At 46.7% G+C, this 15,480-nt stretch overlaps 1 protein-coding gene across 4 annotated transcripts in view; it reads right to left on the minus strand.

The window, feature by feature from the left end:
• LOC116273239 (alpha-2-macroglobulin-like protein 1) overlaps positions 1-15,465 on the minus strand; it is a 33,408-nt gene extending 17,943 nt beyond the window's left edge. For 3 of the 4 annotated variants that reach the window (XR_004181656.1, XM_031662189.1, XM_031662191.1), the window contains exons 1-13: positions 15,375-15,465; positions 14,863-14,977; positions 13,128-13,356; positions 12,805-12,931; positions 10,880-11,001; positions 10,299-10,350; positions 9,532-9,615; positions 7,325-7,501; positions 7,075-7,156; positions 6,558-6,714; positions 3,337-3,411; positions 2,995-3,157; positions 419-633 (exon numbers count right to left, since the gene is read on the minus strand). Coding sequence is in view for 3 of the 4 variants with exons in the window: in XM_031662189.1 (XP_031518049.1) it covers positions 419-633; positions 2,995-3,157; positions 3,337-3,411; positions 6,558-6,714; positions 7,075-7,156; positions 7,325-7,501; positions 9,532-9,615; positions 10,299-10,350; positions 10,880-11,001; positions 12,805-12,931; positions 13,128-13,356; positions 14,863-14,977; positions 15,375-15,462 (1,686 nt within the window). In the remaining variant the exon portion in view is untranslated. The remainder of the gene's footprint in view (positions 1-418; positions 634-2,994; positions 3,158-3,336; positions 3,412-6,557; positions 6,715-7,074; positions 7,157-7,324; positions 7,502-9,531; positions 9,616-10,298; positions 10,351-10,879; positions 11,002-12,804; positions 12,932-13,127; positions 13,357-14,862; positions 14,978-15,374) is intronic. The other variant, XM_031662190.1, reaches the window with a different exon arrangement.
• Between the last annotated feature and the right edge of the window lie 15 nt (positions 15,466-15,480).

Raw genomic sequence — 15,480 nt, forward strand, 5'->3', positions numbered from 1 at the left:
TCAAGCGATTCTCCTGCCTCAGCCTCCCAGGTAGCTGGGATTACAGGCACCCACCACCATGCCTGGCTAATTTTGTATTTTTAGTAGAGATGGGGTTTCTCCATGTTGGTCAGACTGCTCTCGAACTCCCGACCTCAGGTGATCCACCTGCCTCAGCCTCCCAAAGTGCTGGGATAACAGGCTTGAGCCACCATGCCCGGCCCCAGTGTTTCACACTCAACAAAAAAAGAAAATTAAATGCATCTGGTACTATTTATGTGCTCATATAACCCATTTTATGAATACTTCCATATATTTTTCACAGGCTTTTCCTCTCTAAGACCCTGGACCGAGAGGGCAAGGACAATACCTTTTCCTCTATCTCCATACGAGATCTAATTCTACCTGTTAAGTGGCAGTGGGAGAACAGGCTGTTTACCTGAGTAGAAGAGAAGCCCCCATATGCATTCCGTTGCTTGGCCAACCAAGCCACTATGCTAGTGGCCTTGGCTATCTCCTTTTGAGTCAGGCTGGGCTTGGTAAGCTGGGCCAACAATGCGTATGCTGTAAGTTCCACATCTAGAGCCACAGGCTCAGACCAAGGGCTGGCATTCGATGATGGAGCAGGTTTGTGGCTCCAGTGAATGGATTCTCCTATGGAAAAAGAAACATAACTAGGATGTCCTTAGAAGGAACTGGCTTTCCCACATTCACTTTGTAAATGCAGCATCTTAGAGCAGAGAAAGTACCAACTGAGAATTAAACAGAGTAGAAAAAAATGTCTTAGATGGAGCTGATTCATTGACCTTGATGTAAATGCAAGGATGCATGTGTGCGCATGTGTGTAAAGCTAGAAGCATCAATAAATGTTCCTGCCTCCAGCAATTACATGAAAACCACTCTTGTTACTTTATCAGTTTTGATGTTAATGGAAATAGGTAAATAGAAGCTTCTTACAAGAATCTCTGTGTTTGGGGGCAATTTTTGTTTGCTTACAGTTTTATGAATTTTTCAGGATTTATTTTATTTAATCAAAGATTTAGGCTGGGCGTGGTGACTCACGCCTATAATCCCAGCACTTTGGGAGGCCAAGGTGGGCGGATCACCTGAGGTCGGGAGTTCGAGACCAGCCTGACCAATATGGAGAAACCCCATCTCTACTAAAAATACAAAATTCACTGGGTGTGGTGGCGAATGCCTCTAATCCCAGCTACTCGGGAGGCTGAGGCAGAAAAATCGCTTGAACCCAGGAGGTGGAGGTTGCGGTGAGCAAAGATCACCCCATTGCACTCCAGCCTGGGCAACAGGAATGAAACTCCATCTAAAAAAACAAACAACAAACAAACCAGATTCAACATTTTAGGTAGAACAAAAATGGCAGAGCATATGTAAGAATTCTGAGAAACCATGAAGAAATGCTAATGAGGCCAACTATATGAAATACGCTTAGAAGGCAGTCCAGTGATGGCGGGCACCTGTAGTCCCAGCTACTCGGGAGGCTGAGGCAGGAGAATGGCGTGAACCCGGGAGGTGGAACTTGCAGTGAGCTGAGATCACGCCACTGCACTCCAGCCTGGGTGACAGAGCCAGACTCCGTCTCAAAAAAAAAAAAAAAAAAGGACATGAGACCAAAAGAAACCTCTGTTACAGCCAAGATGACAGTTAACGGATAACTTGAAGAAAAAATAAACTAACAAATGGAAATGAGAAGGGTATAAGTTAGAAGACTAATTAAACAGAATTTTAGAGATAATAGGTAACCACAGAAAGGCAATCTAATTGGAAGAATGTAACAGGAAACATGTGAGCTTGCAATACAAGATAATGGAAAAGAGATCATCACAATAAATCAATATACGGTGGAACAGGTCCCATTGTCTCAGACACACATTTCATGACTAGAGCTTCTTACACACAAGAGGAAAAGCTACCCCACCCTCTATGAGAGGACAGTTCAGCCATGACACTCATATAAATGAAGGCTGAGACTGCATTTCTGCCTGGAAGAATAATTTTAAATACACAGTCAGATAAATGAAATGCATTACAAGATCTGCCATAACTTCAAATAGTATTCTAAATACATTTAAAGTGGTCCAGGCCAGGTGCAATGGCTCACGCTTATAATTCAGCACTTTGGGAGGCCAAGAAGGGTAGATTACTCGAGGTCAGGATTCTGAGACCAGCCTGGCCAACATGGTGAAACTCCATTTCTACTAAAAATACAAAAATACAAAAATTAGCCAGTGTGGTGGCAGGCACCTGTAGTCCCAGCTACTTGAGAAGCTGAGGCAGGAGAATCACTTGAATCCAGGAGGCAGAGGCTGCAGTGAGCCAAGATTGCACCACTGCACTCCAGCCTGGGCAACAGAGCAAGGCACCGTCTCAAAAAAATAAAAAGTAAAATAAAAATTTAAAAAATATTTAAAGTGGTCCTACGTCAAAGAACTTTCAAAGATCTCCAAAAGGGTAATTCCACAATGACAATATACTTTCTGACTAGCTTCTTCAGTGTAGTTTCTCTTCACATTAGAAGTATAAAAATGTGGCCACTGGTGGTGGCTCATGCCTGTAATCCCACGGGCAGATCACCTGAGGTCAAGAATTCGAGTCCAGCCTGGTCAACATGGTGAAACCCCTTCTCTACTAAAAATACAAAAATCAGCTGGGCATGATGGCACACGCCTGTAATCCCAGCTACTCGGGAGGCTGAGGCAGGAGAATTGGTTGAACTGGGAGGCAGAGGTTGCAGTGAGCCAAGATCACGCTATTGCAATCCAGCCTGGGCAACAAGAGAGAAACTCGGTCTCAGAAAAAGAAAAAAAAGTATAAAAATGCCCTGTGAGCACTTGCATGTGTTTCTCACAAACTTCCCAACAATAATTTTATGACTTAACAACTGTTACTAAAATGAATCCTAGAGTTCATGTGTAGGACAGAGGATACTAAGGAGATTATAGATAATTCACAGCTTACGTTCACAATTTCAAACAACTCTTAACAGGACCAACATACCTGAGATGATAGCCTGTTGATCTAACTGTCTAAGGAGAATGTTTCTGATGTCCATTTCCCCAGCCAGGGAGAAAATGTAAGCCAACAGGGCCTGTGTGTAGAGGCTGGTGGTGGAGGTGGCCGAATTCTTGAGACACTGTAGACCCTGACTCACCATTGGGTCCTAAAAAGTGAAGAAGAAGACCATAATTTATAAGGCATTCCTTAAAAAATGGGAAGTAATCAGGAAATCGTCGTATCCTTCTTGACCTTAAAAGGGTGACTAGGGACAAAGATGGGTCAATGTCTCTAGGAATAGGCATGAGAAGGAGGGTATCAAGAGGAGGAGCCAGGAGAACTTACATCTACGTCCTTTCCCATCTCCAGCAATGCAGCTGTAACATATGCAGTCAAGGAGACCTCATCATCAATACCACCCTAGAGACAAACAGGGAGACAGTGAGTCAGGGCAGCAGACAGCAGCTGCAAGAATTATGTGCAGATTGCAAAACGACATCCCCTCTGAACAGATGAATTATTTTTAAAAAGAAAAAAGTAATAAAGAAAGCTCTTCTTTCCACAGGCTTTCTGCAGCTCAAGCCTCCATGACACACAAAGAGGGAACAGGCTGGACTTCAGTAACTGCAGAGCCTTAAACAGCCTGCAGGAGGCAGCACGTGGACTTCAGCTGAGTGGGTGTTGAAGAAACCAGAGAGGAGTTAAGAAGCATGAGAGGTTTAAAGAAGGGAGGAATAAGGAGAGAATCTGCCGCATCACTGCATCTGAGCCTCCTCACATGCAGCTCCCGTCAAGCAGGACAACGCCCAGCCCTTCTCCAGGGGAGATTAGGTGAGACCTTCCCTGCTTATTGCCTTTCCCAGAAATATCAAAGCAAATTTTAAAAAATATCAAATCAAACTATTATCCTCATTCTATAGATAAGAAAACAAACACTTAACAAGATTAAATAGCTTGTGGCCAGGCATGGTGGCTTATGCCTATTATCCCAGCTTGAAGCCAAGGCAGTGGGGAGGATCCCTTGAGCTCAGGAGTTTGAGGCCAACCTGGGCAACACGGTAAAACCCCGTCTCTACAAAATGTACAAAAATTAGCCAGGTGTGGTGGCATGCGGATCCGTGGTCCCAGCTATTCAGGAAACTAAAGTAGGAGGATCATCTGAGCCTGGGGAGGTCAAGGCTGCAGTGAGCCATGATCATGCCACTGCACTTCAGCCTGGGTGACAGAGTGAGACCGTGTCTCAAAAAAATAATAAGTAAATAAATAAAAAAGATTCAGCCGGGTGCGGTGACTCACATCTGTAATCCCAGCACTTTGGGAGGCTGAGGCGGGCAGATTACCTGAGTTCAGGAGTTCAAGACCAGCCTGGCCAACACGGTGAAACCACGTCTCTACTAAAAATACAAAAATTAGCCAGCCATGGTGACACATGCCTGTAATCCCAACTGCTCAGGACAATAAGGCAGGAGAATTGCTTGAGCCTGGGAGACAGAGGTTGCAGTGAGCCAAGATTGCTCCACTGCACTCCAGCCTGGCCAACAGAGCAAGACTATCTCAAAAATAAATAAATAAATAAATAAATAAATAAAAAGATGAAATAGCCTGCTCACGGTTACATGGCTCATCTGCAGCAGGACTGGAATTTGAACCCAGGACATTTAATTCTGGAGTTCATGTGCCAAACCACGAACCTTGGCTACACAGAGGATGGATTTCTCAATGGACTGGCCTCCTCTCATAAGAAAATAGGAAGAGGCTGGGTGCGTGTGGGTCACGCCTGTAATCCCAGCACTTTGGGAGGTCAAGGCGGGTGGATCACTTGAGGCCAGGAGTTCAAGACCAGCCTGGCCAACATGGTGAAACCCCATCTCTACTGAAAATACAAAACTTAGCCAGGCATGGTGGCACATGCCTATAGTCCTAGCTGCTCAGGAGGCTGAGGATCACTTGAACGCGGGAGGTGGAGGTTGAAGTGAGCTGGGATTTTGCAACTACACTCCAGCCTGTGCAACAGAGCGAGACTCTGTCTCACAAAAAAAAAAGGAAAGAAGGAAGAATACCTCTGGGATCTTGCTCTAGTCAAGTCCTTTATTTTAGTAGAGACGGTGTTTCACCATGTTGGTCAGGCTGGTCTCGAACTCCTGACCTCATGATCCACCTGCCTCAGCCTCCCAGAGTGCTGGGATTACAGGCGTGAGCCACCGCGCCCAGCCCCCAGGTATATTTCATACAGTGTATAAGAGAAGATGAAGATGAGAACTTAGGGGAGACTAGTAAGATCCTGCAGAGGAAGTCTAATGAATCCTATAAAGAGATTTTTTATTTTTTTTTAACACTCAAGATTTTTAATCCTTGCCCTGGAATAGCAATGTAAGTGACTTCTCTACAAAAGTTTATACAAGTCTTTCTTGCACTGAGTGTGTTCTGAATTGAACGACTTTTCCTGCAGGATCTACGCCTCACCCTGTTTGGGACAGGTACAGGCAATAGTGAACAGAAGAGAGCAGTGCCTCTGGAATGCAACTGCCGTAGTTCAAATATCAGTCCTGACACTTATTAGCATGCACCTTGGGCAATTTACTTAGTCTCCATCCTTTAGTTTCTTCATCTGTAAAATGGGATTAATAATGACATTCCAATACCTAGCTCACTGATTTGTTGTAAACATTAAATAATGTCAAATAAACCACGTGCCTAGAACAGTGCTCAGCAGAGTAAACCTCTTACAAAAGACATTGGGCTGCCTACTAGTCCTCACCACAGGAAATGGCTTTCCCATATGCATTTGGTGACATAGTAAGAGGCCCAGAGATCTTTTAGTGCAGTAGTCTCAAATTTCAGTGTGTATCAGAATCATCCGGACGGCTTGTTAAAACACAAATTTCTGGCCCACCCTCCCAGAGTTCATCATTCAGTAGCTGTGCGCTGGGAGTCAGAATCTGCATGTCCAACAAGTTCCCAGGTGGTGCTGATGCTCCTGATCTGCGAACTATGCTTTGAGAACCATGCTCCAGTCCACATTCTCTCTCTCTCTCTCTCTCTCTCTCTCTCTCTCCCCCCCTTTATTTTTTATTTATTTTTTGAGGCAGGGTCTCACTCTATCACCCAGGCTGGGTGCAGTGGTACAATCACAGCTCACTGCAGGCTTGACCCCCCGGGTTCAAGTGATCCTCCCACCTCAACCACCCAAGTAACTGGGACTACAGGCATGCACTAACATGCCTGACTAATTTTTCATAGTTGTTTTTTGTAAAGATGGGGTTTCACCACGTTGCCCAGGGTGGTCTCAAACTCCCGGGCCCAAACGATCTGCCCACCTTGGCCTCCCAAAGTACTGGGATTACAGGCATGAGCCACCGCACCCAGCCTTCATCTGTATTCTCATTCTACAGACATGAAAACTGAGGCCCAGACCAGCTAAGCATTTTGACCATGGGCACCCAGAGCCACAGTGGAAACCAGAAGAAAACTGACTCCCAGGCCAGTGCTCTTTTGCTTCTGCTCGGTCAGAGGTGTGAGGTCCTTTGAGACAGTGGCCGGCTGCAGGCCCCTGGACAGATCCGCACCTTCATAGCTGTGTGAAGGAGAGTTCCCACGTTGGCATAGCAGCCGCTGAGGAGCTGGTTTCCTGCCATCCACTTGAGAGCATCCTGGATGTTCTTGGGATCAATGAAGATGAATTTCCGAGCTTGGCCAAAGCATTTCGTGACAAAGGCTGTCAGCCTACATGGGTAAAGAGGAAAATGTGGCATGAAGGTGAATTTCCAGGTGAGGGTGCTATCATTTTTTCATGTATCTGGGTGCATACTTCCAGAAGGGGAGCTGAGGGAACATATGCCATAGCAGGCCTAGGAAACAGAGGCATGAACGGGCCCCAGTGAGGACAAGAACAGGGGAGGCACAAGCTCAGGGAGAAGATGGAGGGACTTGACCATCCATGAGGGTGAAATAAGCAGTATTACAGAGGCAGAAGACTGAGTGCAAGAAGGAATGGGGTGAAGGGGAGAGGTATTGGAATAGTTCCAGAGGGCTCAGGAATTACGCGCTGGAGTACACAACTCATTGGGAATTGGGCGATATTACCATGTGTTTCCATTTCCATCTCGCTCCCCAAAGGCACTGTATGAGCCATTGCTGTGTTTGTACGTCAGCTCCTTCTGGTACCCTGGGGAGCCAAATGTGGTTTTAGATCACAGTGACAACTTCAAAAAACACCCCCGTGCTTTTCAAGGATATGGGACACTTCAGGGGCTGGAATTCCCTGTATCTTATCAATCTGTCATAGGGCCTAGTGGAGGAGAGTGTCCAAGAAAGAAAGATTGAACCAACTTACCTATCTCCAGGAAACCCACTGCCCGAGACCTGATTTCCTCCGTCAGCAGCCCTGCCTTCTCCAGGTACTGCAAGACATAGATGATAGGAGCAAACAACACCATGTTCTGCTCGCCACAGCCACTGGGCATCTGCACCAGACCATCTAGGTTCTGCAGGGCTGTGCCCATAATGTCTCCTGGGATCCAAAAGGAGAGAGAGAAGGTGGGGGTACAGGGAAGAAGGAACCCTCTAAGAGTTATCATCATTCACTTAACAAACATGTATTAGCTATCATTTAGTAAGTACCTACTATGTGCCCTGGGAAGACAATAGTAAATCAAACTGTCTCTACCCTCAAAGAACTCACAGAGGAGCAAACCATTACAACACATTACAATTTTTATTCATTATAGACAATTTTCATACAGTACTACAATATCATACTGGATATGTAGGAGGTGCTAGAGGACACAGAGAGGTGCATAGGCTGTCAAGAGAGTTCAGGGCTTTTAAGAAGACATGTCGGCCGGGCGCGGTGGCTCAAGCCTGTAGTCCCAGCACTTTGGGAGGCCGAAACGGGCGGATCACGAGGTCAGGAGATCGAGACCATCCTGGCTAACACAGTGAAACCCCGTCTCTACTAAAAAATACAAAAAACTAGCCGGGCGAAGTGGCGGGTGCCTGTAGTCCCAGCTACTCGGGAGGCTGAGGCAGGAGAATGGCGTGAACCCGAGAGGAGGAGCTTGCAGTGAGCTGAGATCCGGCCACTGCACTCCAGCCTGGGTGACAGAGCAAGACTCCGTCTCAAAAAGAAAAAAAAGAAGACATGTCACTGAACTGATGAGTGATGTGACAAAACTTGTATCACTTAGGCTCAATCTCTAAGTTCCTCTACCACTGCACATACGTTCCTCACCCTCCAAATCACCAAGTTTCTCTAAAACACAGTCCTGACAGTCTTCTCCAAGTTGTCACTGACCCCTTCCTATGCTTCCCAAGCCAGTGAGCCTGACATACGTGACTCATTAACATCTGCACTGTAGCCAACGAGCTCCATTCAAATCTGTACATGTGTCCTGAATGTCAACTATGTTGCAGGAACCGTACTAGGAACAGAAAAGAAAAAGATGTGGCCCTTGCTCTTCAGGAGACCCCAACATAGTGTGGAAGACAGACATAGACACTGAACTCTAATAGAACAAGGCAAGCGCTATGTCAGACTGATGAATAAAATAGACAAAACAGAGACGTTGTGACTGCAAAGGATCTCAACAGAGGGCGAGGGAGTAAAGAAAGAGTCTAACATTCACAGGGCTCCTACTACATGCTAGATATTGTGCTGGGAACTTTAATATTGCACTTAATCTTTACACCAGTCTGAGAGGTAGGTTATTGTTACTGTTTTACAGAAGAGGAAAGAAGGTCCAGAACTGTTCACTAACTTGTTCAGGGTCACACGGCTACTAAATGACAGGTTAGATATGATTTTTAAGTTCATGCTTCTCAATCCACTTCCTCCCTTGCCCAAAACAGTAAGTGTGCTGCCTATTGTAAATATGGTTGTATCTTCCCTAAACTATACCCAAATTCCTCATTTTTAAAAACGGCTGCTGCAAATATTTTGTCTTCCCTTCACCCGATTTATAGACTGTCTAAACCTAAATACATATCAAGCTTCAGTGACCTTAACTTCTTCCTACCCTGACTCCTTTCTTTTTTTTTTTTTTTGAGATGGAGTCTTGCCCTGTCACCCAGGCTGGAGTGCAGTGGTGTGATCTCGGCTCACTGCAAGCTCTGCCTCCCGGGTTCACGCCATTCTCCTGCCTCAGCCTCCCAAGTAGCTGGGACTACAGGCGCCCGCCACCAGGCCTGGCTAATTTTTTTTTTTGTAATTTTAGTAGAGACGGGGTTTCATCGTGTTAGCCAGGATGGTCTCGATCTCCCGACCTCGTGATCTGCCCGCCTCGGCCTCCCAAAGTGCTGGGATTACAGGCGTGAGCCACCATGCCTGGCTTCCTTTCCATTTTTAACTAGAATACAAGTCTAATCCCGTCTGTATTGTTGCCTACACTGTATTTCCCTCCTATATAAAATACGCTCTTTTTCCTTCAGTCACTTGTCATTAGTCACATTCTCCAGATAGGTCCGCATGTCCCGCCCCACACCACACCTTTGCAGCCTCCATTCTCCTTTTCGTTTCTGAGCCAAGAATCTCTAACTGCTTACCCAGAACTGTAACGTAAGCCTTGGTCGAGTCAGGAACAACGTCCACTGGGAGCTCCAGGGAGACAGATTCAGATGCCACCTTTCCTGTGAGAGGCAGAAAAAAAGGTGACACAGTAGAAGATGGGAAATGGCAGGGGTTCTGAAGCCAAAATTGTAGAACTCTCTATAATCCAGGGATTTCTGTGCTCGGCGCTTTCTCTGGGATGCAGAAAGCACTGGGTACTATTCATAGTGATCTTGCTGAAAATAAATTCCACAGAGAGTCATCATCGTGCTGCACACTTTCTCTTCTTCCTCCTGCCTCCCAGTTAATCAGCCCCATGAGGAATGGCACCCCAGACTCTCCTGTTCCTTCTGGTCCTGTGCATTCCTCCTTTTGTCTATGAAAATCTCCTGCTGCCAGATGCGCTGGCTCACGCCTGTAATCCCAGCACTTTGGGAGGCCAAGGTGGGTGGCTCACAAGGTCAGGAGTTCGAGACCAGCCTGGCCAATATGGTGAAACCCTGTCTCTACTAAAAATACAAAAATTAGCCAGGCATGGTGGCATGCACCTATAGTCCCAGCTACTCAGGAGACTGGGGCAAGAGAATTACTTGAACCTGGGAGGCAGAGGTTACAATGAGCTGAGATTGCGCCACCGCAATCCAGCCTGGAGGATGGAGCGAGACTCCATTTCAAAAAAGAAAAGAAAAGAAAAGAAAAGAAAAGAAAATCTCCTGCCCTCTAAGGGAATTCTCACCACCAATCCTGCTCTGAGTCCACCCACCTTTTGGGCACAGCAATGAGCTGTGTGTCTTCTCCACAAGGACTCCTTCAGGCTGGCATGAAGAGAGACACAGATAAAAACAACAAAGATGAACGTCAGGAGAGATGGCACTAAAGGAAAGGGAAGGGAGGCCCCCCGCTGTGTCCCCAGGGCTTCCCTCAGAACTGCAGAGAAGGGCTTCTCATTGAAGCTCAGAAGAACTCCGTGTCAACCAAGGATGGGCCCTTTCTGTAAAGTTCTTTCTGGGCAAGCGCTAGAGCCAAAGACACAATTAGGCAACTTCTAAGGGGCAAGATTGACAATGGGCTTCATGACGGGACAAAAAAGGCAGCTATTGATGAAGACAGACATTTTAATCAGGGAAACTAACATTCATTGAGTGCCTATGATGTGCCAGGTTTTAGGTGCTTTCATAGGCCATGGGTGTGGATTAGGCAAATGTTCAAGGGGCCAGGGAAGGAGAACGTTGAAGCTGCCCGATTGGACTGGAGTACGGTTGCTGTGAGAGACAAACTCGCAGCAAGAGGAGATGTTGAGCATCCCTCAGTTGGTTGCTGTCTCGACCTCTGAAGCAAACTCACTTTGACGAGAACTGGCTTGATGAGCGTGTCACTCCGGCCCTTTTGGGGAACAAACCCCTTCTGTCCCCTACATGGTTCATTGCTGTCCAGAATCTTTGTACTAATAGTAAAGTTAATGTGACCTGAGAGAAAGGAGGAGAAGGGAAACCATTAGCCCTATTGCCAGAGGTACCAGCAAGGTCCGTTCCCATTTGGGTCAGCATTTCTGAAACTTTAATGGGGATCTTGCTACAGTGCAAACTCTGCTGCCACAGACCTGGGGTGGAGCCTACATCCTGCATTTCTAACAAGCTCCCAGGTGATGCCAGAGAAGCTAGTCCGGTGTGGTAAGTAACCTCTAAGGACCCTCAGAGATCCTTGCATCCTGATATTTGCATCCCATTGAGTGTGGGCTGGATTGAGCGACTCACTTCTGTTAAATAGAACAGGGCAAAAGTAATGACTCTTCTGAGATTAGGTTACAAAAAGACTGCAGCTTCCATCTTGGGTGCACCCCTTTTCTCAAACTGCTTGCTCTGGGGAAGACGGCTGTTGTGTGAGGACGCAGCCCAGCGGAGAGATTCATGTGATGAGATACTGAGTGAGGCCCCTAGCCAACAGCTGAGGTCAAGAACTGTGTCCTTCAGTCTAGCAGGCTGTGAGGATCAGAGACTTTGGGATGAGCTTGAAAAATCAATCCTCTCCTAATCAAGTCTTCAGATGAAACCACAGCCCTCACTGACAGCTTGAGTGCAACCTCATGAGATACCTTGAGCCAGAAGTACCCAGCTAAGCTGCAGCCAGATTAATGACCCGTAGAATCTGTTTGATAATAAATGTTTGTCCTTTTAAGACACTTAAGTTTTACAATAATTTGTCAAGCAGCATGAGATAACTCATACATACGAAGATCAAACTTTGAGTTGCAAGGATTTCACCTATGAGTGACTGACATCCCATAGAGTTGGGGGTGAGGATTAAATGAGTTAAAGGTGAGGTGACTCATTCTTGTAATCCCAGTACTTTGGGAGGGTGAGGCAGGAGAATCGCTTCAACCCAGGAGTTGGAGAGCAGCCTGGGACACATAGCAAGACCCCTTCTCTGCCAATTGAATTAGCCAGGCATGGTGGTGAAATGATCCTATAGTCCCAGCTACTCTGGGAGGCCTAGGTGAGAGGATCACTTGAGCCGGGGAGGTTGAGGCTGCAGTGAGCCATGACCACACCACTGTATTCCAGCTTAGGTGACAGAGTAAAATCCTGTCTCTCTAAAGAAAATAAAAGGCCAGGTACAGTAGCTCACACCTGTAATCCCAGAACTTTGGGAGGCCGAGGCAAGCAGGTCACCTGAGGTCAGGAGTTTGAGACCAGCCTGGCCAACATGGCAAAACCCCATCTCTACTAAAAATACAAAAATTAGCCAGGTGGTGGCACGAAACTGTAATCCAGCTACTTGGGAGGCTTGGCAGGAGAATCACTTGAACCAGGGAGGTGGAGGTTGCAGTAAGCCCAGATTGTGCCATTGCACACCAGCCTGGGCAACAGAGTGAGACTTCCTCTCAAAAACAAACAAATAAAATAAAAATTAATTAATCAATCAATTTAATGAGTTAATATACATAAAGCAGTTAGAATAGTGCCTGGCCCAGGGACTCTTATAGTAAGTTCTTGATTAGTTACATGACCATGTATTCCTTGTCCAGCTACAAATATTAAAAGCTCTCCCTTTCACACTCAAAATATTCCTGTTTGAATAAATTTGGTCACCTATCAAAGAGTGTTTGTGTATTGACTTATAACAGCCTTAGGAGGGAGAAAAATAGAGGTAAATAAAACAAAGAGGGAGGAGGAAGCAAGGCAGATGTAGCAGAGAAGAAAGACTGAGTGCTTAGTCACTGGGCTTCTGTTGCAGGCTTTCCTCGCCCATCTACCGCTTCCCTCTCTTACCCAATTTGACAGCTGTGATGTTCCAGTGATAGGTTTTAGCTTCATTAGCACAGAGACAGCTGGAGATCTGAGAATCTGCCCGTGATTCTAGCTGGTACTCATGCGATTTAGCCAGGTCAGTCTGAACCTAAGGAGGAGGTTTAAGAGACAAAGGGTCCAAACGAAGGACGTAATACATAGAGGCCTGGGAAACCTGGGGGCCGAGATACTGACATCTCCTCTCTTTCCCAGGGAAAATTGGGATGCTTCCAATTTAGAGACAAACTTATGCGGGAAGCGTGATTCCAGGGCTGACACCTGACTCCTGTATCCCCAGCTCTCACCCTGATGCAATCCTTTAGGTAATTGAAGATGGTGGCAGTAAGACGAAAGGATTCCCCACGGACTACTGAGTAAGGGAGAGTCAGGTCCACAAAGAACGGCTTGAAAGCAGTTAGTCCAACAGTGGGTGAAAGCCCAAAGCCTCTCGACTGGGAAGTGCAGAAAGTCATCGCCTTCCACTCGGTGATGGCGTCAGGAACTGTGACGTGGACCGCCTCCTTCCCGGAGTTACTGTGAGAACACAAGGACCCCCGTGAGGCAGACGCAGCGTGGGGCGAGAACTGTTGTGAATTAAGCCACAAATTCGGTGGTGTGTGCTGGTTCATGCTTGTAATCCCAGGTCTCTGAGAGGCTGAGGTGAGCAGATGGCTTCAGCCCAGCAGTTTGAGGCCAGCCTGGGAAACATAGCGAGACCCTATTTCTACCAAAATTTAAAAATTAGCCAGGTGTGGTGGTGCATGCCTGTAGTCCCAGCTACTTAGGAGGCTGAGGCAGGAGGATGGCTTGAGCCCAGGAGTTTGAGGCTGCAGTGAGCTATGATTGCGTCACTGCACTCCAGCCTGGGTGACAGGGCAAGACTCTGTCCAAAAAAAAAAAAGCTACACATTCATCTGCAGAAGTAAAATTGTTACTGTTGTTGTGTGGGGAGAAGTAAAGAGGCAACTGAAGAGGTGAGTCTCAGTGTGAATCCTCCAGTGAGTGAGGCTGCACTCATATGGAGGAGGGGGACTGTGTGGGGAGTCAGGGGTGGGCATCTCTGTGCAAGCACATCTGACAGAGAGGCTGGTGCCCTCTGAGTCTGTGAAGATGCGTGTTCTCAGGGCTTGTCAAAATGGACATGCAAGCAGTGGGCAAAAACTGATGTCAATATGTACCTTTAAATGTGTGTGGTTCGGTAGTAAGAACACAGGGCCTGCAATGCATGAGTGTGGAATTGTGTGGATTTGTTTTGAGTGGTTGTATACGAACGCATAAAGAATTCAGGTAGGCTGGGCACGGTGGCTCATACCTGTAATCCCAACATTTTGGGAGGCCAAGGCGGGTGGATCACTTGAGCCCAGAAGTTCGAGACCAGCCTGGCCAACATGGCAAAACCCTGCCTCTACTAAAAATACAAAAATTAGCCAGGTGTGCTGGCAGGCGCCTATAGTCCCAGCTACTTGGGAGGCTGAGGCACAAGAATCACTTGATCCTAGGAGGTTGAGGCCTACAGTGAGCCAAAATCGTGCCACTGCACTCCAGCCTGGGTGACAGAGCAAGACTTCTGTCTCAAAAATAAATAAATAAATAAATAAATAAATAAATAAATAAATAAATTCCCACACCCCATCAAGCTTTCGTTGCTTAAGACTTAGAGCCATTAGGAACGCATCTGATTCTGAGTTTTGTACAGGCTCTACATTGTAGAATCTTACGGTTTTTTCTGGTTGTTGTTGTTGTTACAGGGTTTTGCTTTGCCACCCAGGCTGGAGTGCAGTGATGTGATCTTGCTTCACTGCAGCCTCCACCTCCCCGACTCAAGTGATCCTTCCACTTCAGCCGCCCGACTAGGACACAACTACCACCTGGCTAATTTTTAAAATTTCTTTTGTAGAGACAGAAGCTCATTATGTTGCCCAGGCTGGTCTTGAACTCCTGGTCTCAAGTGATCCTCTCTCCTCAACCTCCCAAAGTGCTGGGATTACAGGCGTGAGCCATGGACCTGGCCCTTTACTGTACTTTTGAGTCATCACTTACCCAATAGGAAACAGATCCCAGAGCCAGGTCTCCGGGAAGTACTGGCGGACCTGAGAATCCTCTGCTTGACGTGAAGAAGTTGATGACGCAAAAGCCTCTGGATGACCACCACCTGCTGATGAAATTGAGAATATGAAAACTTTAGGAAACAGGAGACTTGTTGTGACATAAATTGGGATGGAGGGATTACTAGAAAGAAATTTAGAGGGAAGCAGAGAAAATCCAGTCAGAGGCAAGGAGGAAGGACCAAAGAGGAACTAACTAGTCACAAAGGTCATCGAGGGAAGTGATAGCCAAGGGGGTTTGGCCAGGGAATGGATACATAAACTTCAGGCTTCAAAAGCTCTCCCCAGAGACAGAACCCTCGGGAAACTTCCTGTATCTGTGACCCACAACCCATTAGCATTCTCAGGCTAGAGGCTCAGTGCAAGAACAGGACGCAAAGAGGAAATGTGCAGAGTTCCAGGATTGTTAACATCTCAGAGAATCCACACACCACAGAGGTAGCTTACCGCCCATGGCAGTGCTGTATTCTGGAGATCTGTAGCTGCAATCTACTGGCTTCTTGATCTTGGCATTGGACAGTATTTTCAGGCCCATGTCCTGACAGGCATCAGA

This window comes from Papio anubis, unplaced genomic scaffold (genome assembly GCF_008728515.1).
Source record: "Papio anubis isolate 15944 unplaced genomic scaffold, Panubis1.0 scaffold480, whole genome shotgun sequence".
NCBI classification, from domain to species: Eukaryota; Metazoa; Chordata; class Mammalia; order Primates; family Cercopithecidae; genus Papio; species Papio anubis.